Source organism: Leiobunum rupestre, chromosome 4 (assembly GCF_980474605.1).
Source record: "Leiobunum rupestre chromosome 4, qqLeiRupe1.1.hap1, whole genome shotgun sequence".
Taxonomy (NCBI): Eukaryota; Metazoa; Arthropoda; class Arachnida; order Opiliones; family Sclerosomatidae; genus Leiobunum; species Leiobunum rupestre.
The window spans coordinates 62,989,621-63,016,916 of record NC_143387.1 but is presented as its reverse complement, the minus strand read 5'-3'; the positions used below and the strand labels follow the sequence as shown (position 1 = coordinate 63,016,916).

Genomic DNA, 27,296 nt, shown 5'->3' with positions numbered 1-27,296 from the left:
GTAATACACCAAACCGTCACGACGGTGAGCGAAAAATCACCATCCAAACCAAACCGCAAATGCATCCGTTAACGCTCACCGTCACACGGTGGTTTTGCCAACCCTTTGAGAAACTGCGTACGCAGTGATTACACTTTGCACCGAAAATGCGAACGCGTTCGCAGTCCTGACAGACAGACCCACCCACAGACAGACACGGTCGACCCCTCCTAGGGGACTTTGTCCCCTCGGAGAGGTAAAAAACGATACATGCGCTGTTTCAGGGTCCTATTAAAACGCTCTACCATCGCGGCTTTAACATCGCTATTTTCGGAATGGTAATGTCTAATGCCCTCATCTTTTAGGAGTTTTAAAACAGTCGAATTAACGTACTCCAACCCACGGTCGAACTGTATAGCGCGGGGCTTGCTCCGCTCTTTAAAAATTATTTTCAGGGCGCGGGCAACCTCCGCGCCGGTCTTACGTTTTAAGGGGACGGCAAATGCCACTCTCGAAAAGCAATCTCTACAAGTAAGAATAAATGTGTATCCGGAATTGTCGCTCGCTAAAGAGCGCATATCTGCCAAATCAGTCTGATAGAGGTCTAGTCTGTTTCCTACACGAATCTTTCGCCTTTGGAATTTTCGAATAACTGGTCTATGTAACGTATAGGCGTCGTGAGTTTGCAAAAACGTTTCAACATTCTCCCTAGATATTCCGAGCTCTTTGACAGAATCGTATAATTTTTCAACACCCCCGTAGCTAGCTGGATTACGAGAATCGAAATATATTTTTTCGAGTCTAGTCGTTACGTTTATCGGTAACTCTCCCATTTCAAAATTTTGGCACTCGGCGTTTTTTGTTTACGTAAACGGTTCTTAATAGTAGGCGACCAAAGTTTCGGTGACTGTCGAGGTGTCGCGAAAGAATTAGGCCCGACCGCTGACGACAAAGTTTTCTTTCGTTTGGAGGAGGCGAGCGAAAGATGGGGGCCCGGGGGGGCGGAAGTTGTTACGAACGAAGTAGACGGTAATAGGGTGGTGGTGGTGGGGAGGGCTTGAGGGGTGATTTTTCGTAGTTTACCCACCAGGTTATTAAATTTTTACCAACTCTGGGGTCTCGGCGCGTGGGGACTTATTAGGTAATATACTAAATCAACAATATCAGAATCCGTTTGTATTTCACCGTCTACTAAAATCTGCCCCTGGCTGTCCCACCGCAGTCGACCGCTGTCCGAAATCAAATGATTAAATATAGCTCGGGCGCTCGCTCTGTATCCTAGCGGGAACAGATTGACTAATGTATCGAAACTGGGGTTATCGTTATTTTCAATCGGTTTATTTCGAGCGTGCTTTTTTAATAGCATCTCTTCGTATATCTTCCACACGGTTCTGTCATCGATCGCTTCGCTTTTTAAAATATCCGCCATTTCCGTGTCAATATCCGGTTTGAGTTGTTGATGGGCTGCCGTAATCGGCGCTAAAGTAATCTTTTTCGAGTATCTTAACATTTTTTATGTTCAACCTGTTAGGGCTCCCACGAGCGACGACACGATAGGCAGAAGAAACGAGAAAAATCCGGCACCTTTTTGATTTAATAATATTCGTTTTTTAGTTTGCCAGCCCAATTTTTTCTGGGCAATTTTGCGTAACGTTTTACGGTGTATTTTTAATCGTAGTTTTTGCCTCGTGGTTAGACGTATATATTCCCTATAAGCGTATTATACACGCAATCAGATATCGCTTCGATCAACTCTTTATTGGGGTTAATTAAAATATTACGTCTCTTAACGCCCTTTAATTTGCCGATCGATTCGAGCAGTTGTTTTTGCGACCTGACTCGTCGAGACATTGTACATCGAATGAATTCGACTCGCTGGGTGGGGTGTGTAGTAACTAACCACCCTCGGAAAAGTATTATTATTTCGGGATGTATACCGAGACTTGCTCGCCTGGGAAAATATTAGTTCTGATCCGATGTGAGTCGGGGCAATCTTTCTGAAGGTCGATCAATACGTAAGAGTTTGGTTCCTTAGTCGCGTCAGAAATCGCTTCGATAACAAAGTTGGATTTATCTGGGGCCATTTGGCGCGCCAAGCAATTAATCTGTGTTTTGTCCCGTACATTTTTCGTTAAAAGTATGTAGTGCGCATTGAGGGAAATTTCGCGACACCCGCGACCCTGATGAAATAAATTTTGACTTATGTAGATAAAGCTAACATTACGATGATGCGAGACTTTGGTGAACAATTGGGCAACTTCTCCCTTTTGACCAGCCCCCATTAAATCGTCTAAAACGGCCAGTATCCGTTTCGAGCCGTCAAATAAGTCAGGGTCGGGTAAACCCTTATGAAATATAACGTTATATTTTTTAAGTTTATCGTATCCTGGCTGATCCTCGCCGTAAAACCAGTGGATTTCTTCAATTTGAGGTTCAAACATTTGTTTTAAATGTTTAATCAGTTTTTCTACGAAATATGTCTTACCACTTTGGCTAGGCCCACAAAGTATGATGTTACAACTGTGATAAAAAGGGTACATTATCACCGCGTAGCTGAAACCAGAATGAAATAAAATTGACATTTTGTTTTTATATATAATATTTTTTATTTTTGACAATAACAAAAAAAGGTTTTCCCGTGACACACCCCCTTGCCACGTGGATAGCGGCCGGCGCGCTAGAGACACACCCCCCTCGTGACCCCCGACGCGCGAGCGGATTAGCTAAGTAGAATTTATATCCCCCTGCTCCACGGAAATAAGATTCCATACTACAGGGGTAAAATATGAAAGGGGGGGGAGAACGGTAGAAAGTTCCGGAGGGGGAAAGCAAAGTGGGGAAAGGAGAACATATAAAAAGAACTACATGGTGTAAAGAAATGGGCTAAAATAAATAAAACACAAAGGAAACGGCGATGTAAAGTGTCGCAAAAATAACAAATGTATAAAAATAATCCTAAGAAGGAACACTAAAAGCCGTTAGTCCGAGGTCTCGACCGAACCAAGAGAGCCAACGCTAGTATCCGAAGAGTTTGCGTGATGCATGGATACAATTTCATCAAAGTGATAAGTAACTTGTTTCATGAGCTGAGCAAAATATTTAAAATTACCAGAAGTTAAAACGGGCTCACCAGTGGCATTGGTTAGAAGGCCATGGAAACGGTAAGTTAGTGGGCAAGTTGTAATGAAATGTCTGACATCCGCAGTGTCGCCACCACACACACACGACGGAGCCAAACAGTGACCTAAATTATGGAGATACAGTGGGAATTTGCCGTGGCCGCTTAAAGCCTGAGTCGAGTAGAAGTCGACGTTATTCTTAAAAGTGCGAAGATCAGGGATTAAGGAATAAGTAAAACGACCCTTGGTAGAGGCCGTCCACTGTTCTTGCCAGGTGGTCAAGGACAAATCCCTGAGCACCTGCTTGTGAAAAGTTTTAGTAAGGGGTAAAGCAATCCGGACACCCCGACCCTCCGCGGCAGCCGTAGCCAAGACATCGGCGCGCTCATTCCCAGGAGTGCCAGCATGAGCCTTCACCCAGGAGAGATGGACAGGTAAGGTAGAAATATCTTTAAGAATTAATTTAATGTTATATCCAAGCTGGCTAGTTGAAGTGGAGTTACGCAAAGTCTGAATCGAAGACAAGCTGTCGGTAAAAAGAGTTACAGGGGACTGGAGTTGCTGGGTTTTGACCCAGTGGAGGGCCTTCAATATCGCAAGCATCTCTGCCGCAAAAATATCAGTTTCAGGGTTAAGCGAAAATTGTGCGAAATGGATCTCAACACCATGCCAGTGTACGGTAAATGAACACCCCACACCCGCATCGGTCTTCGAACCATCGGTGTATATTTCATACCAAGTTCCCGTAGGGTTAGTAGTGGTGCAAGGGTAAAACATTCGGCGAGCCGGATGTTCGAACCAGATGTCATGTGGAACATCGATATTAGTAGGAGTTATTGTGGTCTTGCAGTGGGTGGCCCGAATAGAATGAATGCGAAAAAGTGCGGCCTCTTGACTCGCCACCAAGTCCACCGGAGTGAGCCGAGCGAGAACAAGAAGCGCATCGGTGGATATAGTGCGATACGCTTTTGTCAACCTGAGTGCGAAAATTCTTTGAATGCTTCGTAGTGCTAAACTCATTTTGACGTGACCGGACTCTTTCCACCAGGCACCGGCACCATAGACCACGATGCGTTCCAAACCTCGTTTATAAATTTGACGAAGGGCAGGGCCCTTGATCCCCCAAGTATCGTGCGCGTAGTGGGCAATGTTTTGAGTCAGAAGCGTGACTTTTTGTTTGACTGACGCTAAATGGGGTAGCCAGTTTAGATGGTTGTCCAATATAACTCCCAAGTAGTTAATTTGCGAGACATGTTTTAAACCCTTCCCGTTCATAGTGAAAGCGGGAAGACGGTCCGGTGCACCCAAACCAAGAAATGTCATAACCTGGGTTTTTTCAGCGGAAAACCCGAGTTTATATTTGGAGCTCCAGTCCTCGATAAGGCGCAAAGCCAAACCTCCGCGAGACTCCAACAAACGGCGATTAAGGGCGCGGACAGCCAACGCGGAGTCGTCGGCAAAAGCCTGTGACTCGCAGTGCTCCGGCAAGTCGAGACGGAGAAAGGTATCCATGATAACGTTCCACAAGATCGGCCCTGCACACGATCCTTGGGGAATTCCTTTAGAAATATGTCTGGTGATTGTGCCCTCCGCCGTGATGACAAGGGCCTGACGATCAGTTATCGAACGCCCCCTTAATATATAAGCAGATCAAAGAAATATACTCCCCTTCGAAGTTTGCCTCTTGAATTAAATTGACTAAGTTGCGAATAGCACCAGCGGTCGAACGACCATGACAAAAGCCGTACTGGGCATCGTGTATGTGGCCATTTATGTGCAGAAAATGGTACAAGCGCTGTGACAAAAATTTATCAAAGATCTTCCCCAACACAGCCAGCAGACTAATCGGACGGTAAGAATTGGGTAAGGATAAATCCTTGCCCGGTTTGGCTAGTAAAATAACATGCGCAATTTTCCAGTTAGACGGGAAATAATGCAATTTTAAGCAAGCGTTAAAAAGGCGATGTAAAATAGTAGGTGAAGAACGGTGTAAAACATGTAAAATTTCTAACGTCAAACCGTCCAAGCCTGGATCCTTGTTTGGGGACATGATAGAGAAAATCTGGGCGAGTTCATCAAGGGTCAAGTCAAGGTCATCCTCTGTATTAGGGACAAAGGGAGCCTCGTCCCGAATGGGTATATGTTCATCTAGGTCACTAGTAGGGTCATCATTTGTAAATAAACTATCCAAAATTTCATTGCAGGTTTCAAATGTAGATTCAGTTAAAGAACCGTCGGAGCGGCGAACGGTGTTAAAAGTGGTTTTAGTGCGGAGTTTGTTGGACGCCAACTTGTAAGGGATCGTGAACGGGTTGCCCTCGGCCACGCTGGAGCAGAAATCCCTCCAAGAGGTTTGTTTAGAGGTGTTTAACAGTTTTTTATATACCGCTGTTTGTTTACGATATACTAATTTATTCGCAGCACGTCGTGCCGGATCCTGAGTTCTTTGGGCCCTACGACGTAAGACTCTTAGTTTACTGCGCTGAGCAGTCAGCTCCTTATTCCACTATGGGACGGAACAGAAACTTCTGGTAGACCTAGGTTTAAAGAAACGATCACACAGGCTCCTAGCCTCATGTGTGTAATCAGTTAGGAAAGCGTCAACTTCGTCAACGGAAGTTAACGGGTAGTCTTCAAAAGAGCCTAATGTAGTTTTAGCCGCAGCCTCGAATGCCACCCAATCACACCCACGGGTGGAGTACCGGTGTTTAAAAGAGTCGTCCAGAGGAATAGACTCGTGAGTGCCAAAGATCGAGAAGGTAATGTAACGATGATCGCTACACGACGGCTCGTCCAGGACCTCCCAATGTTTAACAGAAGAAACCAAAGGATTAGAGCTAAGAGTAAGATCAATCCAACTTTCTCCATTTGAAGAGAAGAAAGTCGAAAGAGAGTAAGGGTCGTTGTTGGCATAGAGGTCGCAGTTGTTCATAAATTCTACTACAGAATCTCCCCGGGAATCGTTGGAAGGAGATCCCCAGAGAGAGTTCTTCGCATTAAAGTCCCCAGTAATTAACTTATTGGGGTTACGATGTGAAGCTAGAAGCTCCGACAATTCATTAAGAATAATATCTATATCCACTGAGGGCGGACAGTAAACCGAGTAAAAATTAAAATTGGAGTCCGAATTAGATATGTTCGCAGCACTGATATATTTGGACGTGTATAAAACTAAAAATTCTAACTCAGGGTTTAAAACGGCAATGCCAGCTAGTGCATGCTCATGATGGCCGAGACGAGAGGTAACCGGAAAACCCAGCACCTTTCCATCACGTAATAAAGGCTCTTGGAAAGACACCAAGTCGATCTTTTTATTGAGAAATAACTCTCGGGCAGCCGCTGAAGCAGCCCTGCAGTGAGAAAGATTGATTTGGGTGCAACGCATTATATAGAAGTACTAAAAGGACCAGTGAGTGTCCGCCTAAGAAGGCGGCCCCCCGTAATTGGTTCGTTGCTTTCTTAGTTCGAATTCTCTCTTAAAGAGAGGGCAGTTGGGGTCGGTGAAAAAGTGTGCCGTTTTATATGTAGTTTTAAACTTCTCGTTATTGGACTTGCAGGCAAGGCAGCACTTGACCTTTGATTTACAAGCCGACTCATCATGAGTGGCACCGCATTTTGAGCAGTGTTTGTCCTGCGAGGGACAGTTAGTTTTAGTGTGTCCCAAAGAACAACACTGGTAGCAACGGGGAACATAAATATACTCCTTAAGGTGACACATAGTCCATCCTATGTGTATTTTCCCCAGAGCCAAGAGAGCCTTGAAGCTCTCCGGTGAAACCTCCAGGACCCAATGAGTAGTGTCGCGTTTTCCCTTCAGAGGGAATTTGGCCACGATATGAGTGGCATCAAAAGTCAGGTCGTTTTGCTCGAGAAGGACATCAACAATATCCTCCTTAGCGATATCAGAGTCAACTCCGAAGATAATGATTTTAGGATTGGCCCGTGACGGATTCGAAGTCTTGACAACCTTTTTAAGGTGCCTGTTAGTACTAATAGAGGATTGAAGTTTAGTGGCGTCCTCGGCGCTATTACAGCGAACCACAAGGCCATCTCTGCCAGTGCGAATAGAATGTATGCCTATTTTCTCCGTACGAGGATTTATCTCCTTACAAATAGTAGTCTTGAGCTGATCAGCAGTAATAGTCTGATCAGTGTGCTTCAAAAGAACTACATGATCCGTTGGTGCTAATTTTGGTTCTGGGCACTTGCGCCCTTGTGAAGCAGAGGGTGTGGTCGCTTTCGAAGGACCAGATTGCTGGTGTGAGTTCTTATTCAAAGCAGTGGCATAACTGGGTTGGGCTAGAAGTTTATCGACCAATCCTGCTCGTTCTCTTAGCTGAGTAAGCTCCAATTCTTGCGCAATTAAAATATCAGCGACAACATTGAAATTCGAACGAATAAATTTCCGAAATTCGCTATTGACCTGCTGATCTTTCTGCTCCAAAGCATTGTCCACTGACGCACGAACCTGGGTAAGTATCGCAGTGTTAGTTAGTCCAGCCATATTAAATGACTCGTCTCCTGAGGGGTTTTGTGAGTTTAGATTATCCATGTTGTAAGGTGTATTAAAATTCACTCGCCTCGCTCCCCACCCACCATGGAGCCCAACAAGGGGACCTTGCAAAGCAAGGCCAAGGATACGAGACAAGTATACCCGAGCCCGTTACACAAGGCAACGAGACCCAGTTGACTCAAACCCACAGAGACCGAAGAACAGCAACTGAAGGTTAGCCGATTGAATGATACGAGCCCATATCAAACACCCGTCTACGCCAGACCCAGGGACCAAAGGGACATATTGGAGAGAAGGGCACCGCAGCTTGATGCCTCTGGAAACCCAACCCCCCTCAGACCCCAGGACTCCCCTAGCCCGGCCTACGGGACGCCGCCCACGGCAAACGGGCGGGACTAGTTTTACGCTGGCCATAGTCGAGACCAGCAACCTCAACAGAGGGGAAAGAAGGGAAGGGAAAAGAGAAGAGAAGGAAAGAAAGAGTGGGTACACTTAGTCAGGCGTCTCAGTGGTGACCACCCGGCAAGGGAAGCCCTACCGGCAACGCCCACCACGTCAACGACGCACGCAAGCCCCCCCCCCCCCACCACGACAAGGTGGTACCCGCGGGGGAGACGCGCGAGCGGATAGAGGATCGAGAGAGAGAACGCGTGCGAGCCTCTATCTAACGCCGAGACGGCGACTCTCGACCCCGCGGAGACCGGCGCCTCTCGACCGCGGAGACCGGCGAGGCGGTTCGCCCCATAAGAGCGAAGGTTTTTTTAAGCGCGTATTTTATATCCGAATGGAACTGTTCGGTAATTCGATAAAACCCGAACTTTATCCAATACGGGTCGATACGCTTTTTCCAAGTCGACGCTAACGAGCGTATGATCCGGAAGTCGACGTATTTGTTTGGGCAGAGGCACGGCAAACGCCGCCGGTATTTCAGTTTCTTCGTCAGTCACCCCTAGCATAGTTTTTAAATTTTCGCCGTTAATGATATGCTGATTACCGACATTAATTCGAAATCCTTTCACTTTCGTAACGTTAAATTTTTCGCCCGTATCCGGATTTTTCACCCAAAACGAGTAATTTTTTGGCCCGCCATACGCGGCTTCGTAAATAAACGAATTTTTTCCATAAACGGATAACTCGCTAACCATATCCCCCAAATAATGGCCCGTAGATATAAGGGGTTGTTTCGAGACGTACTGGAGGGCGTCAGTGTCCAAATATAACGCGTTCTCTCCGACTATTTCAAGATATTTTAATAAAACTAATCTCGCTTGACAGGTTGTATAAGCGGCAATTACGCAATTTGTATGTTTTAGAGGGATTTCTGCTTCCTTGATGGGGGCTGATTTCACTAGAAGAGTCGTATCGTTGACTGTCAAAACCGATTTTACGTTGATTTCCGGATTTGATAGCAGTTCAAAGAACACTTTGGGTTCGCGAACGATTTCAGTTTTGGTCACAATGGATCGCTGACCGAGTTTTCTGAAAAAAAAAAGCTCGTTTTAATATCTATCACGCTACCCAATATGATTTATAAGCTAATAAAATCCCTACAGACCCCCACATGGAATTTAACATTAGTTTCGAGATGGCTCGAAGTCCTTCGTTTTTGGAGACTTTGGTAGGGTCCAATTTGACCCCTTCATGACGTTCGAAAGCCGCAATGTATTCGGCCCGGGCTTCGGGGGTCTGACAATCTGACGGCCATCCGCTCGCCTCCACCTTGGTTTTTGGGAAACAGTCAACGTAATCTCGAAAAATCCCGCCGCTGTCCGTTGCAGGATCGTACTGCGTCACCCTGTATGACCAGGCCTCGATTTTTATTTTGTAATTTTGTATCCGCGATTTACCGCCCATCTTAATTCGTCGATTACCCAAACGCCTTTAAGCATTCTTTCGTCGTCAGAATGCTCGCAGTCACCCTGGTACCGTAAATCGGCGCACGTCCGGCATAGGGTAAACGTTAACTTCTTGTTAACGGTCCGATACGGAAGAATAGGATGGAATAAATTGGTTGGCGGGAGCACGTTACATAACAATAATCCCTCAAAATCGTCAATGACTGGAATATCGGTACCGAGCAGAATTGTCGGATGACCAACGGGTACTTTGCCACTATAAAAGGGAAAACACACTTAAATATTTGTTTTGGTCATATATATTTTTCGATATAATACCGTTTGTTTATAAAAGGGTACAGGCTGCAAATGTCCACGTAGAAAATTTTATCGTCGGTCCCTTCAACGTTACAGTACGTTCGTAAGGCTGATACTCTGCCCCCGAAAAAAGCGGCTCGCGGGTCTAAACGTTCCGTTAAAGTTTCCGAAAAATTAGAATTTTTTAAAAATTCATTTATGGCTGGATTTTGTTGTTTTTCAAGCACCCAATCGCACCCCCATTGTTGAATGACGGTATAACCCATTTCTTTAAGTTTATTGGTTGTCCGCAACGTGTTGGAAAATCGTGTATTAAGGGTATCGCTCGCGTTAGCGTATAAGGGCTGGTTCCTATTTACAGAGTCCCCGAAGCAAGTCCTACATCCGTGAAACCTTTAATGAAAAAGAAACTTGTTTATATTTTGTCTCTTCGAACTTTTTAAAATAATACTTACCAACAGCCCTGATATTGTAGAGCGTTTTTCTCACCGATTAGACCATCAATTTTAATTTTTCCAGCACGCGGTTCTCGCCCATTCAGCGTTGATACGATAGTAACATTCCGGACATGCGCTTTCCAAGCCAGCCACTCTAAAGCCTCGGTGGATTGAGGCTCGGATAACCGATACAAATTAGCCGGTATTATGCCAATCGTTTCTGGCTCCAAAATGTTTTTCCTTAGCACGTAACTACACACTGACGCGATAGTTACGCCCACGCTAAACGGATTAACTGCGCACAAGTCTTGAAATAGTTTCATAAACTTTAAACAACCCTTAGCTAATATGTGGGTATCTCTAGAACAATAGAGTTTTAACGTTTCGAGGTAATTAAATCCCGAACTCTTTTCGGTTTCGAGAGCGTACCATTTGTTAAAACTTTCGCGGTCTTTCGCCGTGAAATATTGGGCACCGTAAGCTTCCAAGGGGGCAGCGAGTTCTCCGAGACGTAGTTTGTTTGTTCGGGTTTGTAAATGTCAAAATTATTATCAACTACGTTGAATAGAAAATGAGGGAAAAAATCTTTCGTATATTCGCGGCCCAGCTCGAACGTATCCGCGAATTTCGACAGAGGAATGGGTATATAATTATACGAATCCGATAGAGTTAAATTGTGTAGTTTCAGTTGCAAGATGCGAGTTCCATTTATTATCGGGTCAGGCTCAAACGAGTCTGCACTCTCCATTATAACCTGTAATAGGAGTTGCGTATCATAATTACTGGCATTATGTCCAAGCGCGGTCACTCTTCTTATCCGAGCCAGTGTTCTTAAATATTCGAAAAACTTTCGCGCGGAATCTGAACCCAGAAATTGTCGTTGGCGAACGCCGCAAAATTTACAGGCTACGTCGGGTGTATCAACGCACGCGCCACAATAAGTTTCCGACACGCATAAAATGGGTTGATGAATATAACAGTTTTTCTTATCGGGGACCGTTTCAAAATCGTAAAATATCCACATTTGCGTAGGCTGACCGTTGGAATCGAAACGGGGTAAATGGCGTCGCGGGTCTTTTATTACTTGGATGTAACATTGATGTCCCGAGGGGGAAAACTTACGACAAACTGTACAATACTGTTCGTTACAAGAATGCCGCTGGCCGTCGCGTTTAGTCAAATCGATTAGAATCGAACATTCCGTGCAATGAAATAAATTTTGGCACAATGATAATTTATCGCCGATTAATTTTATTTTATGATGCGCGTAGCAATCGACACCCGTAAACTTACGTAAACAGTCGGTACATTTTATTATATCTCCGGTACATTTTATGGCCCTGCAGCACGCGAAACAATAGTCTGAACACGCGTGGGTGCTATCTCGCCTGTACCCCTCTAGACACTTTGAACAAAACTTTTCTTTCCCGAATAAGGGAGCCAGCTTTTTAACTAGATTGAAATGTGCCCCCTCGTTTAAAAGTACAATACGTTTTTTATCCATACCTCCCCGTATTCTAGAATCGTACACCAAGGTCGGCCAGCTGTTTTTAATTTGATAGATTAAAATATCGTATTCTTTCAGATACGTTCTAAATTTTCTAATCGACTCGGGCGACGCGCATTCTTTATTAGGTCGGACACCCGATTTGGAGCATAGGAGGAGCGCCTTTGGTATGCGACAAAGTTTCATAGACCGTTTTTAGTCTTTTGTTTTCGGGCTCGTTCTGATATTTACACAGCGCCACACCGACGCAAAGAGCTCTAGCGAGACAGATTGAGTCGCTGTTCGCAATACGGACAATTGATTGTCTATTTCTAGAAAACATGGCAAATTTCTCTAGTCGTTTCCGTTTTGCCCAGCCCCCGCCTTGGGGTAACCGGACAATGGAAAAAGTTAAATTAACGGGTGCCATGAAAAACGCTTCTTCCTCATCTGAATATATAGATTCTGAAATCTCGTCGAGAAGGGCCTCGATATCAATTTGGTCACGTCTCCTAAATGAAAGGGTTATATCGGGATGCACCGCACCCAGCGCCGAACTACGGATTACTAGTTGTACCATGTCAGCGGGACTTACATCACGTAATACCCTTTCAGTGACCCTGGCAAGCCCTTCCGCTATATTACCCGATATTTCAGCTTCCAATTCAATTCCCGTCATATTGAAGTTCGGGAACTGTTTTTCATTCTGACCCAAAATTACGCAATTAGGGTCCTCAAATTCAATATACCCTACAATTGGGAAATCTCCCTCCTCCTCCCCGTGACCGCTTTGGTTAAGTAGGTCGTTGAAATAGTCGTCCACCATTTCGACGGATTCACGCGGTTCGGGGTCTCCAGCATCATCGACCGTGACAATTTCAGGGGTGTCTATAAAAAACAAATATATTTTTTAATTTCTTATATATTTTTGATACGCGGTACGAGAGAAAAAAACTTACTCTTCAGGTAGTCCAACACAGGTTCGTCATATTCGGCACCCAACATAGCATCCCACTCGAGTTCGAGTAATTCTTTTTCCCTCTTTTTATATCTAGCTTCAATAATTTCGCCTAACCGATGCGGTAATGCTTGATTAAATAATCGGAGTTCGGCTACCGTTTGGCACGCTTCTGGAACGTGGGGGATAGATTGAACAGTTTCAAAAATTTCAATAACCGTCAAAATTAATTTAAAACTCAGACAGCTAATGATTACGGGTAACTTATTTGGTGCAAACCCCGGCTCTAAATTTAAAAATAAACATATTCCGTAATAAAATTGCAGCAGTTGGGGTACGGACCAGGGTCTATTTACCTCCAAATCGTCTAGAAACCAACATAAGCTTTCGCTATCCATTTTTTCTAGGCGCTAAGAAAACGACTTCCAACTTGAGAATTCCGCTGATTAGTGAAGTTTCTTTAAGCGATCGGGCTCTATTTATACGTATCTTTTGAGGCTGTATAAAAATAATATCACGTCGTTAAGTCGAAACTCTATTATATAAAACTCGATTGTTTTCTAAAAGATGGGCCCACTGTTTTTTTAAGCCTATAAATTTAAGGATGGTTAGTGATCAATGGCTACTTTAATGATAGCCCCGTAAATTTGGTGGCTGTTCATCCTTTTATCGCTGACAAAAGTTGTTTTTCAAAAGAGCCCTCGAAAACTCTTTTGACTATTTTGACAAAGCTGGGTGAATATACGAAAAAAACTTTTTGACGGTGCCCTTCTTGTTCTCCGAGCGGGCCCAATTTTTTTTACGAGCCGCTGTTTTATTAGACACCAAACCCTTAGGGTGGAATCCTTTGGGCCCACGCCGCTCGAGTCTTAATAGAACAATGTGGCCCCCTACGGTCTTTTTCTTTGAAGGGAAAATGGTTTAGGGGCTCTTTTTTTGTGTCAACCCTAACCTTTTTTACGATGCAAATTAAGTTTGATCCACGCGCGACTCCTGAATTTAACATGACGCGTCAAATCGGGTATTGTTAAAATAGTGTGCTTTTTTTGCGCACCGAAATGTTTATAAAAAGCGATTGTTTTCACAGCTGTTTTTAAGCGTAGAAGGATGGTCATGGTAAAAGAGTTATATGCTCAAAAACTTTTAAAAAAAAAGACGTTTCAAAGTGTTAGATATTTTTTTGGGGGCAAACGTTTTTAGTTATTTGTCAATATTTCTTTTTGTATATTTTAGTCATTTGTTTATTTTAGTTATTTGTTTATTTTAATAATTTGTATGACATTTGGTTTTTTTATAAAATATATAAAGGTTAAATCCGTTTTTTGGTTTATTGATAAATTTAGTTTAAAGATAACTTCCGGTATGGAAGGTTCTATTCCCGCCTCTCCCGTTAGTCGGCTTATCGCGAACAATCCTAAAAACGCATTACTAATCGCGTTGATTTTACTTTTAATGGGACTTGTAGAATTTCTATCTCTTTGGTTTACCAATATGGCCGTCGCTATACACATAACACCGCATAATTTAACTAATCGCGTGAGTCATTGAGTAAACCCATTACGTCATCCTGATTACGTCATCAAATTATTATCGCTATATATAAGGCATTCACCCCCGTCATCCATCGGCAGTACACTACAAACCGTTTCTCGAGCATCATGTCTTAACGAAGCTGTGTAGATAACGTTCCAGCGCCTACTAAAATGTCTAAATTTGATCCGACTCAGCGGAAAGTTAACCCTCGGTATTCACTTTCATCCGAGCTTTTCGTTACTACGGGGTTCACGTCTGAACTCGATATATCTGTAGCTCTATGCAATAAAATCACACACCAGGTCTTTGAAATGTCTTCGCGCGTCTGGGATAATTTATACGGCCACTGGGAACAAATAAATGATCCCCAACGGTTGCCCTTTCGATCACCGTTCCCGCTATCTGATGCGCTAGTGACCGCCGCCATGTCTGACCAAAAAGAATTAACCTTGCAAAGTACGATATCCGAAGCGTCGGTCGTAATCAAAGCGCCGGAAACTCGAGAATTGGACAGACTCAAATATTTCATTAATTAGCACATTCAACTCCTTAAAGTGAACCAAAAACTCTTTGAATTAATGGGTTACGTTATAACCGATAATTATCGTAAAATTTACGAAATATTGTATAAAGAACCATGTGCACCAAACAATTTATTTCTATCGGATGAACATGAAAGGTATGATACCCTTGTACGCTACGCGTCCAATTACGTAACAGCATTTAAAATTATTGAAAATTTTAAAGAAACAGTGGCCAACCAAAATATGTTTTGTGTATTTAACTTTTACAATTTGTTTACTATGGTTATAAATATATTAAAAATAAATTGTTTTATCTTTAAGCGTTTTTCATCCGCTTAATGTACTGTAACTTTGAATGTATAAATAAAACCTTATAATTTGTATACACTCTGCTCTTTTTTTTCCAAAACACTTTTACCGATGACCGCCCGCTATTTTACGGTACCCTTAGGGGCCCGAAAGTGTTTGTCGGCGAAAACCAACTCGAATTGTGCCCTAGGCCCGACATTAACTATGACGGAAACTATTTAACGGCTGTTTGCATAACATCGTGTCAGTCCACACCGCCCGCCGAATAGGGGCAGATAACCTATTGACCTAAAATGGGTTAACACCTGGGTTTTATGGGTTATAACATCGTAAATAATCTAACCTCGTAAATCAGCTAACCTTTTGACCTAAAATGGGTTACCACGCCCGATATTAACTATGACGGATCGGCTGTTTGCATAACATCGTGTCCACAGCGCCATAGATAACCTATTGACCCAGGGTAACATCGTAAATCAGCTAACCTATTGACCTAACCTTTTGACCTGTCGAAAATGTACGCAAAATGGGGGCCCCTACAGGGGCCCGTTTCACCCCCGTTTCCCCTGCCCGCAGGGGCCCCTATCGGTAGACACCTTCCCTTATCTCAATAGTGGAAAACAAAATCCGCCATTTTCGTTGTATTTGAAACAAAATAATCTGAATCTGACAATACTGCTAACTTTTTAATCCGGCAGAGGAACGTTTATCTGGCAGAGCTGTTTGCGCTACTAAAAATTTATCTTAAGCCAAAGGTAATATAGACCTCGTACCTTAGATTCGAAATAACTGCCTCACGCGTAGTCTATAGCGTTTACCCACTTCCTGCTGGAACTCCGAAAAATGGACTCCATAGTTACCATGATAACCAGCTATAGATAAGACTACGGGCAACCTTGATGACGCTCTGCAACAACGAGTCATCAAAGTTGGCCGTGATAGGACAATAAAGCGACCGATAGAGGCCGAGTTTTCGTATGTCACGTGTCACAAAACCGTCAATCAGAAAGCTCTAGAAGAATTCGAATCTAGTTCTATATTATGTTTGCTTTAGCTGAACTGTGGCTTTTTCTAACGTCATTTATATACTAATACTATAGAAATAAATCAAAATATAGAAAATATAATTATTTTATTTAAAATAAATTTAAAGTCACGTCAGTACACTAGTTTATTTTTGATTTTATTTAAAGGCACTCTTTTGATATTGACGTACCTGGGCTAGCCTACGGCCTAAGTAGTTGACGAATGCGCGAGACAACCAGGCTAACCTGAATTTGGAACTAAGATAGATATGTTTTACAGACGAAAGTTTTCCATATTTGAAAAATAAATAGACATATTCAAATATTTATACCACTAACGATTTCAGATATTTTTGTGCCTTTAGTATATTAAACCTTCAACTGGCAACAATGTTACATATGATTTGACAAATATTTTTTACGTTAGTATATTAAACTTTCAACTAACAATGTTAATTATTTTATGCATAGACACGAAAGTAATTTGAGATATTTTGGCCGATAAATAATACACCTTTGGCCATAATATTCTCTATATTGGTCATAGATGTGTACACAATTTGAAACCAGTAATTTGGCATATTTTTGCGGTTAGTAATCTTCAGCTGACAACCATGTTACATATTTATACTTAGGTGCTTAAATGATTTCGCTAAGTTATAACCCGCTAACCTTCAGCTGGCCAAGATTCGAGCTCAGCGAAATAAATATGTATGTAGGTTTACATCAATCAACATTCAATCAGTTGATAATTTCGTTATTTGGCAAAGTTTCTGAAATTGAAGAATGTTTGGATCCTTTACTTTTCTTCTTAATAATCGACACCACTTTTAACTGGGCACCGAAAACGCAGGCGCAAAGAGACGAACAGATAAAAATGTTGTACAGGTAGTACCTGGGCTGGTAATCCATTACGTAGCCCACGAAGGAAGTGGACGCGGTTGCGCCCACTGACGTTGAGATGATAAAGAGAGCCCCCACAACATTGGATACACCGACGTACGTTTCCATCCAGGCGATACCGGAAGGAATCATAGTGGCGCTTCCTAAGCCCAACATGGCCGTACCGATCCACATCGTGGTAGGACTGGTATCGCCCCAAATGGCTAGAATCACTCCAGCTGAGCACATGACGGTTATGTTAAAGGCTAGGACGTAATTCAGTTTGACTTTGGTTGAGGCGTAGATGGAACAGGCTCTGATGAAGGTGTTTGTGCCCCAGAAAACGGAGGTCATGAAGGAACCATCGGTCTTCTTCAGTTTCATCTTACTAGCGACGACGAAGCTAGTCAGGTACTGGGTGAAAGAGCTCTCGAAAAAGGTGTACGCGACCAAGAACGCCATTCCTAACCCGATCAGGATGCGCGGTAGCATCGAGCCCGGCGCGTAATCCGTGTCCCTCTTCTTTTCGGTGTTGCTTCTCACCTCGGAACGGTCGTAGAAGAACGACACCAAGTTGGATATAGCCGATATGAAAACCAAACTGCACACAATTATGTACGCTATTTCAATTCGACTTCCGCTGCCATTTGTCCTTGACGAAACAGAGGTATTGACGTTGGTGGAATTGTCGTCGGGAGATAGGAACGGTTCGGCTGCCAAGGGCCCGATCACCGATCCAACGCCGAAGCTGAAATGAAGAGCTTGATAGAACGGCGCTGGGTTGTTCATCCACAGATCGAGACACAAAACATTTCCGCCTAAGAAATTAGTACATTACCACGGGAGCGTTTTGGTTAAACGTCATTAGAGCCTCAATTACCAGTATCAACGGCTCCCGCAGACAGCCCGTTGAGGAAAATAGCAACGACTAGAAGAGGCACGTGTTTCATGTATGGAACCATAAGAGATGTCGCACCAATTATAAAGACACCAATGGAGAAGAGCAGCTGACGGTTGAATCGACCAAAGATCCAACCTCCTGAAAAAGCAACACATCCGCGAGTTAAACGAAAGTAAATATTAAAGCAAATTGCCACTCATGTTCATTGGTCACGAACCTAAGACGCATCCAGCGCTAGCCCCGATGAATCTGGAAGCCAATATATAGCCCATATCCGTGGAAGTCGCTCCCACGTTTTTCTCGACATCCGGCAGTGTAGGTCCCGAAATGGACATGGTCAGTCCCTTAAAAACGGACACTGCACGTTCGTAAAATATCCAAATAAAATGATCAAATTAATTAAGTTTCTTACCATACTGAAAAATGCCAAATACAAGTTGACAGTTCGGAAGATTCTCACTCGATCCGAGTAGAGTTTCGACCACAGAGAAGGACGCGTCATTTCACTTGCCAAAATATCTATAAACCGAAATTAAATAAAAGAAAACAATAATTAGACTCGTGTCCTCTATGTTCACGACAAATTACTCGAATGGAGTATGAATGACGAAGGCGTTTCTTTATCCGAGTTTATCACATCATAATCTACCATCTCCGCATATTGGCGTTTACTTAAAGATTAAATTTCATTCAGTATTGTTAAGCGTTATCAAGTTTCTGATAGGGGGCACTGAAGGTTAAAAATAAATAACGGGGGAGGATCAAGAAGTTTCCAATGAAAAGTTATAGTTACGCTCTCTATACAGGGTGTTACGGTTAAGTATGTCATAAAATTTAGGACGTGTTCTTTTGGGCCCAAATGAGTCAAAAATATCCTATGAACATGGGTCCTAAAATACTTTGTTTCAGAGTTTTAGGCCCACAATAACCGGGCCCCAAAACAACGAAATAGCCAGTAATGTGAAGTTCGGTATTCTGCCTTGAATCCAATTGTTTCCATATATTATTTGTGTGTTTTTAACGGTGAAATGATAAACACAAAAGCAAATGCCGAAAGTTAATTATGGAACTCGCAGAAGTGTGCTAAATCCTACAATAATTGTATTAAAGCCAAGGTCCATTATTTCAAAGAATCGAGTTTTATCGACATTGTTAAACCGGGTCAGACATTTTGGAAATAAGCAACTGGTAGTCTGGTACGAGGCGAATGCCAATTCAAAGTATTTTCCCAGATGCTGGGATAGTGCTTCTGATTTTGGAAAGCGCCCAAGAGCGAAATACGAGTGTTAAGGAAACTGTTGAAGACACAGAATGGTACTGATACAGTTTGATTTTCGTAAAGCCTCCCCTGTAGCACAAAGAGCCGATTTAGGGTCGGGCTTTAGTCGAATAGTCGCTTTTCGGTCCTGGTCCAAATGCCGACTCTAAAAGTCTTAAACCATTTTGAGATAATTTCGCGTAAGTACGCTATTGATCCCTTTTAAGGTCGGTATGGTAACCTAATATTTTGGACTACTTGGCGACTCAAAAACGACCTTACGAAGTTTAGTATTAATTTATAAGAGTAACGAAATTCGGATAGTAAATAAGAAACAAACTTTCTTATTATGCCCTGTAGCAAATTTAATTCGGGACGACGTCGGACAAAGCCCTCAAATGGCTAGGCTGGCTGACGGTCGGCCGACCTTTGGTCTTTCAGTCGAAATGCCCTAGGGAGTTATGGTCGGCTGGCCTTTAAAGCATGACTCTGTGTTGACTAAAAATGTACCTGTTTCTTACTCCAAAACGACGTTGGGCCACAGTTGGCCCATTTCAAACCGTGACTCTATAACGACTCTTAATGTGATGGTTAACCGACTCCAAAAACTTCGTCGGGCCGACTGCCTAAAATTTTCGTATTTCTATTGCGTATCGATTCTGGTGCTAGAGGGTTTATACCAAGACACCGGAATCAATTCTAGTAGGATTGTCCGCCATCTTGGAAAATAGCCGCCAATGTTTAAAAGATTGTTACTCGAACCCAACCAACACGTAGAATAAAATATGAGAAGTCGCTTTTATTCCACGTGTTTTGACAATCTTTGGTAAGTCTGTTAACCTTTAATTACAGAGAGTTGATTTAGGCTCGGGCTTTGGTCGTAAAGTCGCTTTTCGATCCTAGTCCAGATGCCGACTCTAAAAGTCGTAAACGTTTTTGCGATAATTGCAGGTAAGTACTTTTTTATCCCTTTTAAAGTCGGTATGGTGACCTAATAGATTGGACCACTTACCGACCCAATAAGTCTTATCAATGCAACTATTAATTAGAGTCCGAACGTGGACCTTAAATTGTAATTGCTGTCGTGACTTGAAAAAGCCATTGCGCATTTATAACACGACTAATGGTCGACTTATATCCAACAGTTTATTTTTAAATTAATCGCGCGGAACTGTGAAAATTAGTGATTTAATAAAACAAATTAAAACAGTTTTTTAAATAATTTCTTTTCTTTACTCTACTTTGTCGAAAAAGATCATATATTCAGCCTGAAAATGTTTGCTTTTTCAAAAATCTCTTAACTCAAGTAGGTCATATTCGTGTAATTAAATATTTTAGGGAAATATATGGTTAATTCAAATCGAGGGAACGTTTTGCGAGCACTACTAAATATTTCCTGCCTCTTAAACTGCTGGGATTAAATCTGAAATTACGATAAATCGTTGATTAATGTTTACAAACTTATAAAAAAATGTTACCAATACAAACACAGCTAAATATCTTTTAGGAAATCAAATTGGTATATTTTTTTGGTCCGAGTCGGAAATACTATTAAATTGGTCGTCGACTCAACGTCGTTTCGGAGTCGCTAAACTGTCTACTTAAAGTCGGCTCAGAGTTATTTCAGATTCGGCCAGTAGTCATTTAAGAGTCGTTTATATATCCATATTAAGTAAAATTTTCTAGTCGATCGCCGGTCGGCCGACCATTATTTTACTAGGACAATATTTGTCGGCCCCATATGCGGCTAGGACATTTCGACTAAAAAAGGAAGGTCGGCCAACTGTCGGCCGACCATGCTGATCGACCTTTTTTGTCGACGTCGGCCCGACCTCAAATTGCTACAGGGGATTACTTTTTTAAGTTGGCATACAGTCAAACGTTAAAGGTAGGTCGACCGTCGGCCGACCCTTTTTCGGGTAGGACATTTCGACTCAAAATAGTATGGTCGGCCGACCACAGATTTTTAATAATTCGTCGACGTCGGCCCGACTTTGAAACAATTCATTTTGCTGCAGGGGCTGACCATTCAGCCTAGGTGGAAGAAAAAAATTACACTAACAATACCACACCGAACGTTTTGCTCTTAGCTGTACTTAATGAGACCTAATACTAGTTGTGCAGGTGTTATCTAACTTGATCTGCTCTGAACGCGTTAGGTCAGGGGGATACATTTCAATTTCGTTATTTGACTTTTTTGACTTAGTTCTTTACTATTCCCTCAAAGACCATTGCCAGATCGACGCACATTTGTCGCTTTTGACAGACACTTGAAAGAACACGAAGAACTTGAGTAACAGGTACTTATCCAACTTAATTCAACTAGTTTTTGATTAAAATATGTTATTCGATACGATTCGTCTTTACTTTAGGTTCTTACCATTGTCGAAAACGATCCTGGAGCAAATGACCGGCGAGTTGGGAGACAATTGGGTGTAAATCACGATATGGTTTGGTGAATTTTGCATTTGTCATCAATTTGTCATCAATTTAACCCGTACACCTTCAAAAGGTTCAAGCTCTGAACGACGCAGACTATTCTAGGCGAGTTGACTTTACTCAGTGGTTTGTTGACAAGGTAGGTCATGGCCATCAGTTCTCGAGTATTTTGTTAACAGCTGATGAAGCCAATTTTTCCCGTGACTGTATACTCAACTTGCACAACACTCACCAGTGGAGTAAAGATAACTCGAAGACGTGCCGTTTGACACGAGAGGGCGCGTGTGGTTACTGCATGATGGAGCTCCACCCCATTTTAGCCGCGACGTAGGAGCTCATCTTGACGCGACTTTTCCTTTAAGGTGGATAATTCGTGGTGCACCAGTTGAGTGGCTAGCACGATCTCCCGATTTAAACCTATGCGACGTTTTTCTTAGTTTACAAGACTGAAGTTCGGAACGTTGACGACCCGCGACAACGCATAATTTATGGCTGTGAAGCTATCAGCAACACAGTTGCAATCTTTCAAAGATTTCGAGAATCGTTTGTACGACGAGCTCGTACCTGTATTAGAGCCGGAGGGGGCCATATCGAACAATTAAATAAAACAGAAATTTGCGTTTCAAAATTAAATTCTAAGTAGTTAACATTTATGTCGAATCTTTAAAAAATTGTATCTAAGTGTTATTAAATCTATTGTAGGACTTATACTCAAGTCAATTAATGACATCAGTTATGGTCATTATCGTTTCACCATTAAAAACATGCTTACTAAATGGAACAATTGTAAACATTCGCAAGTACCATTTGGCGTATTCAACACTAGCAAGTACCATTCCGTGTCTTCAAGAGTTAATGTACTATTCCGTTTCCTTAACATTCGTATTTCGCTCTTGTGCGCTTTCCAAAATCAGAAGCACTATCCAAGCATCCATCGGGGAAAATACTTTGAATTGGCATTGACCAAGTTTAACAGTGTTGATTAAACTCGATTCTTTGTAATAATGGAACTTAATTTAAATAAAATTATTGTAGGATTTAGCTAGTTCAATAATGAACTTTTGACATTTGCTATTGTGTTTATCACTTCACCGTTAAAAAAACCAATAAATAATAAATTGGATTCAAGGTAGAATACCGAACTTCACATGGCTATTTCGTTGTTTTGCGCAGGGCCGTGCTTAGAGGTCTCGCGGCCCCGGGCGAAATGCATGGGCGAAACTGACAATTGTGATTTTAGCGGCCCTCCGGTATATACATCCCTATAGGAAAATTTTAGCGGCCCTGGGTGACCGCCCGGCTCGCCACCCCCTAAGCACGGCCCTGGTTTTGCGGCCCGGTTTTTGTGGGCCTAAAACTCTGAAGCAAAGCATTTTAGGACCCATGTTCATAGGACATTTTTGACTCATTAGAATCCAAGGACCACGCCCTAAAATTTATGACACACATGTGAATAACATCCTTTATATTATTTGTTATGCCTCGTTTACATGTGAATTCGACTTATTTGTCGGTTATTTTTTCAATACGATAACTTTCAACCACATGTACAGCAGCATAGCTGTGGGACGTGCAACTATCTAACTTGATACCATCTGCCATACACATTTGAAGACATATAATAACTGGGCGATTTCGAAATAATCGTTTTTACGAACGACACTGCTCCTACATGTCTTGGGCGAACAGACAAAATTATCTGCCTTCACGCGCAAAATAAATTTGAAAAGCCGTCAATAGAGGTCGTTAATAAAGGTGATTAGGACAACCAAGGAAGGGGACACCACAGAATATTCTATTGCCAAATTTGCTATGAATCATATCCCTTACCAAAATGTGAGTCTTACTTTAGTCGTTAATTAGTCTCAATGAAGGATCAAGGATTTTCAAGTATTATGTAAGCATTAAAAACTGAGACCAGAATTGTGGGTCCTAAATAAAATCTATTTTAGTGTCAATAAAAGAGTTTTATTATTATATATTTAAATGAAACTCATTTTAGTCCCAGTTAGGAAGACTCATTTCTATAGACTTAAAAGCAGCTTAATTGAGAGTTGATTATGAGTTACAATATTATATTAAAATAAGAGTTATTTAAGACTTCAATTTAGTATCATATAGGGAGACTAATTTTTGTGGACTTGAAAGAGGCTTATTTGAGAGTTAATTATGGGTTACAATATTAGATAAAGATCAGAGTCATTTAAGACTTCACGGTTAGTCTCATATTTGAAGACTCATATTTCGGGACTTGAAAGAGACTTAATTGAGAGTTTACTATGGGTTAGAATTTTAGATAAAAATAAGAGTCATTTAAGACTTCACTTAAGTCTCATATTTGAAGACTCATATTTGGGGACTTGAAAGAGACTTAATTGAGAGTTTACTATAGGTTAGAATTTTAGATAAAAATAAGAGTCATTTAAGACTTCACGGTTAGTCTCATATTTGAAGACTCATATTTCGGGACTTGAAAGAGACTTAATTGAGAGTTTACTATGGGTTAGAATTTTAGATAAAAATAAGAGTCATTTAAGACTTCACTTAAGTCTCATATTTGAAGACTCATATTTGGGGACTTGAAAGAGACTTAATTGAGAGTTTACTATAGGTTAGAATTTTAGATAAAAATAAGAGTCATTTAAGACTTAACTTAATTTAAGTCTCATATTTTAAGACTCATATTTGGGGACTTGAAAGAGACTTAATTGAGAGTTTACTATGGGTTAGAATTTTAGATAAAAATAAGAGTCATTTAAGATTTCACTTAAGTCTCATATTTGAAGACTCATATTTGGGGACTTGAAAGGGACTTAATTGAGAGTTGCTTAGAGGTAACAATTTGAAGTTAAACTAAAAGTAATCGTAAATTTCATGTTAAACTTTCGACTGGATCCTCTTATCTAGCTATTTTGGTAGTGTTATCTAAAATGAGTTTCACTCTCGTGCCGCGCAATTGATATAAATATATATACATTAGTCCAAACAATACACCAAATATTTCATATGATCTACTGTATTATACTTTTAAATTATACTTTTAAAATTATATTGTAGTAAAGTCCAAACAATGGAACTCATCATGAGTTCAACTATAATGACCCCTTAAGATTAATGGTAATGGATTTGCAACTTGAATCTTGAAGCTTGGTTACAAAATGGTCATACGGGATTGGCCTGCTATATTTGGTTAAGCTAAACTTACTTGAAACCCTCACATACTTAAAATTAAAATTTTTGTTATAAAATAACAGTTTCAAAATTTTAAGTGTATTAGAAAATAATTTTATTTTTTTAAAGGACACCCTAGCGTAAAAACTACCAGCTATATAGCGATCGCCATGCAATAATTTGTAAAGAATTTCGCTATAGATTGCAGAAGACTGCTCACATACAGGGCACCCTGGATGTATATTAGTTTTACTGATATCGGCAGATTTCCAAATACATAGAATTCCTTTACCCAAATCGTGACTGTCACTTTTAAACTTAAAAAGGTTTTATTTAAAGCTGCTACAGTTCCAAATGCAGCCTCAAATCAGATTTAATTCATACTTATTCTGAGACTAACGAGAGTCTTAATTACGGTTGCAAAAAATCTTGTAAAATCAAGTTTTAAATAAGTATGCAAGAATAAACACATTTAAGACTTGTTTTAGACTCAAAACAAGTATGAAATAAGAAATAAATAAGGATCTATGTATTTGGAACTGTGGCTTTAAGACTTGATTTAGAAATAAGTTATCAATAAGGATGTATTTGGAACTGTGGCAGCTTAAATTAAGTCTTAAATGTGTTTATTCTTGCATACTTATTTAAAACTTGATTTTACAAGATTTTTGCACCTCAATTAAGACTCATTTTCTCAGAATAAGTATGAATTAAATCTGATTTGAGGCTGTATTTGGAACTGTGGCAGCTTTAAATAAACCTTTTTTAAGTTTAAAAGTGACAGTCATGATTTTGGTAAGGGATGGCGCAAAATAGTAAATGGTGCAGCTAGTGGCGCAAAAAACGGCCCAAAAGGGAATACGACGTGAGCCGACCCCAAAAGATTCAGAGGGAAGATGGTCCTCATGATAAGGGTCCCCGAAACGAGTTTCCCCGGGTGAGCCCCAGAGACCGTAGTTACTCTTCTGGGTGTAGCGAAATCAGGTTGAGATTTATATGATGGCACCTAGGAGCAACAAACACAGCACCCCGCACTAGGAGAACGCAACCCGTCAGAAGTCGTGCATTTTCCTGGGTACGTTTTTCATTGGTTAGACGCTCTAGCGCCTGCTGCCGTCGGAAGGGGAAAATTCGGAAATTGTCTTCCACCCCGACCGTAAAACGTTCAGCGTAAAGGCTCGTCCAATGAAGGCTAGTTGCGTTCTCCTTGCGTTTGTTGCTCCTAGATGGCACCAAATGTTTCAGCGCTTATGGCTCTAAAGGTCTTAATCAGCCCTGGTGATAATTGGTGTCTAAGATGAAACGTTAGTTAGTTAGTGACGTGAGTGAGCTGGCTAGTTTTCGTTTAAAAAAAACGCGTCGTCAAGATAACTAATCGAATAAATCATTTTTGTCTGCTTTTAAGACCTCTAGCTCGCTCACAGAATTGACGGCGAAAGTTTCTTCTTTGATCCCCATTTTAAAGACAAATTATTGATATAAATTAGATAAAATACCAATATCTGATTCGATGACGTCACCCATGATTCTGGAAACCTTGCGACAACCTCCAGCAATTTCTTAGATTAGCCTGCGAAGAAAATTACTTATAAATCTTTAAAAAGAACACTACAATCGCTCTTAATGCAATAATTTTTTAAATTTTAAGAACTTTTTTTAATCGAAAAGGTTTTGAGGCTTCGAGCTGTTTTAATATATGTTAACTAAATGTCAACTCCACCTAAGCCCCAAATCATCGAGCGACTTTAACGACACTAATTCTGATGACCGGGACGTAGGAGGGTGGTGGCAAGCCCTTCATAATAGCAGACGACTTTTTAATTAAAATGTTTCTAGGCTTAAACTTCCAGCTGTTGTACATAAATTTAGTATTTTGAATCCATTAAATTGCATATTTTACAGTAAACTTCCAAAGAAAATCTCTTGGATACTTTCCCCTAATACACCCAACATATTTTGTAGCTTAGCGCCTACAATTTCTCAAGTTAACCGACGAATAATATTTATCATAACTATTTATAAAAATAGTAATCGACTACAATGTATGTTGATACTTGATAAACATAATAAAGGCGTGTAAGTTTTCATAATTTTGATCATATATCAATCGGAAAGGTATTTATTATAATTTAGCATATAAATTTTAACGCTAAACCTCGGTCGGACCTAATACACTATCAAAGTCGAACTCACCCGCCGAGAATGACATAAAGCCCCGTTGAGGGGTAAGACACTCTGCGACCTCGGTGTACACTGCCGTACCTTTGACAGTGCTAAATGGAACTCGCCAACTCTTCAAAATATGTACCTTTAACAGTGCTAAATGCACGAACTCGGTGTACAGATTATCTGAGACTGTCTTACCCCTCGAGCCCCGTGCACGGGAAATTTCTTCAATTAATTTCTGTCATTTTAGACAATTCTGGCCAGGAGTTTGTATGACATCTGGACCCTGTTGCCTAGACAAGGGCAAGGTTTCAAACTTTAAGCGTTAAGGCCCACAAAGAAATGTTGCGTTACAAAGTGCAAACTGTTGCATTGTAACATATTTGGTATATAGTTTACTTTGTTTAGCTTCTCTATAGAAGTTGAATTCGCCACAAATAGTT

General features: G+C 41.3%; 2 protein-coding genes across 2 annotated transcripts; both read right to left on the bottom strand.

Annotated features, from left to right (window-relative positions):
* Nucleotides 1–2,957: 2,957 nt before the first annotated feature.
* Nucleotides 2,958–4,610, bottom strand: LOC149948702 (uncharacterized). The gene has a single exon (XM_090171133.1). It carries the CDS (start codon nt 4,608–4,610, stop codon nt 2,958–2,960), a length of 1,653 nt encoding a protein of 550 aa, XP_090027259.1.
* An 11,518-nt stretch (nt 4,611–16,128) lies between these two features.
* LOC149948701 (sodium-dependent glucose transporter 1A-like) lies at nt 16,129–26,259 on the bottom strand. Its single transcript, XM_090172415.1, has 5 exons — nt 26,184–26,259; nt 18,232–18,338; nt 18,037–18,163; nt 17,799–17,957; nt 16,129–17,736 (listed from the first exon to the last, which is right to left on the bottom strand). The coding sequence occupies exons 1-5, from the start codon at nt 26,209–26,211 to the stop codon at nt 16,778–16,780; spliced, it is 1,380 nt and encodes a 459-aa protein (XP_090028541.1). The 5' UTR covers nt 26,212–26,259; the 3' UTR covers nt 16,129–16,777.
* Nucleotides 26,260–27,296: the final 1,037 nt, after the last annotated feature.

What these genes read in the sequence shown, in the direction of transcription:
- LOC149948702 (XM_090171133.1), bottom strand. Translation starts at nt 4,610, where the DNA reads ATGGATACCTTTCTCCGTCTCGACTTGCCGGAGCACTGCGAGTCACAG.
- LOC149948701 (XM_090172415.1), bottom strand. Translation starts at nt 26,211, where the DNA reads ATGGGTGACGTCATCGAATCAGATATTG. An exon ending in TAGCGCTGGATGCGTCTTAG is followed by an intron (nt 17,958 to 18,036) that starts GTTCGTGACCAA and finishes TTGCTTTTTCAG; the next exon opens with GAGGTTGGATCTTTGGTCGA. An exon ending in TGCGGGAGCCGTTGATACTG is followed by an intron (nt 17,737 to 17,798) that starts GTAATTGAGGCT and finishes CTAATTTCTTAG; the next exon opens with GCGGAAATGTTTTGTGTCTC.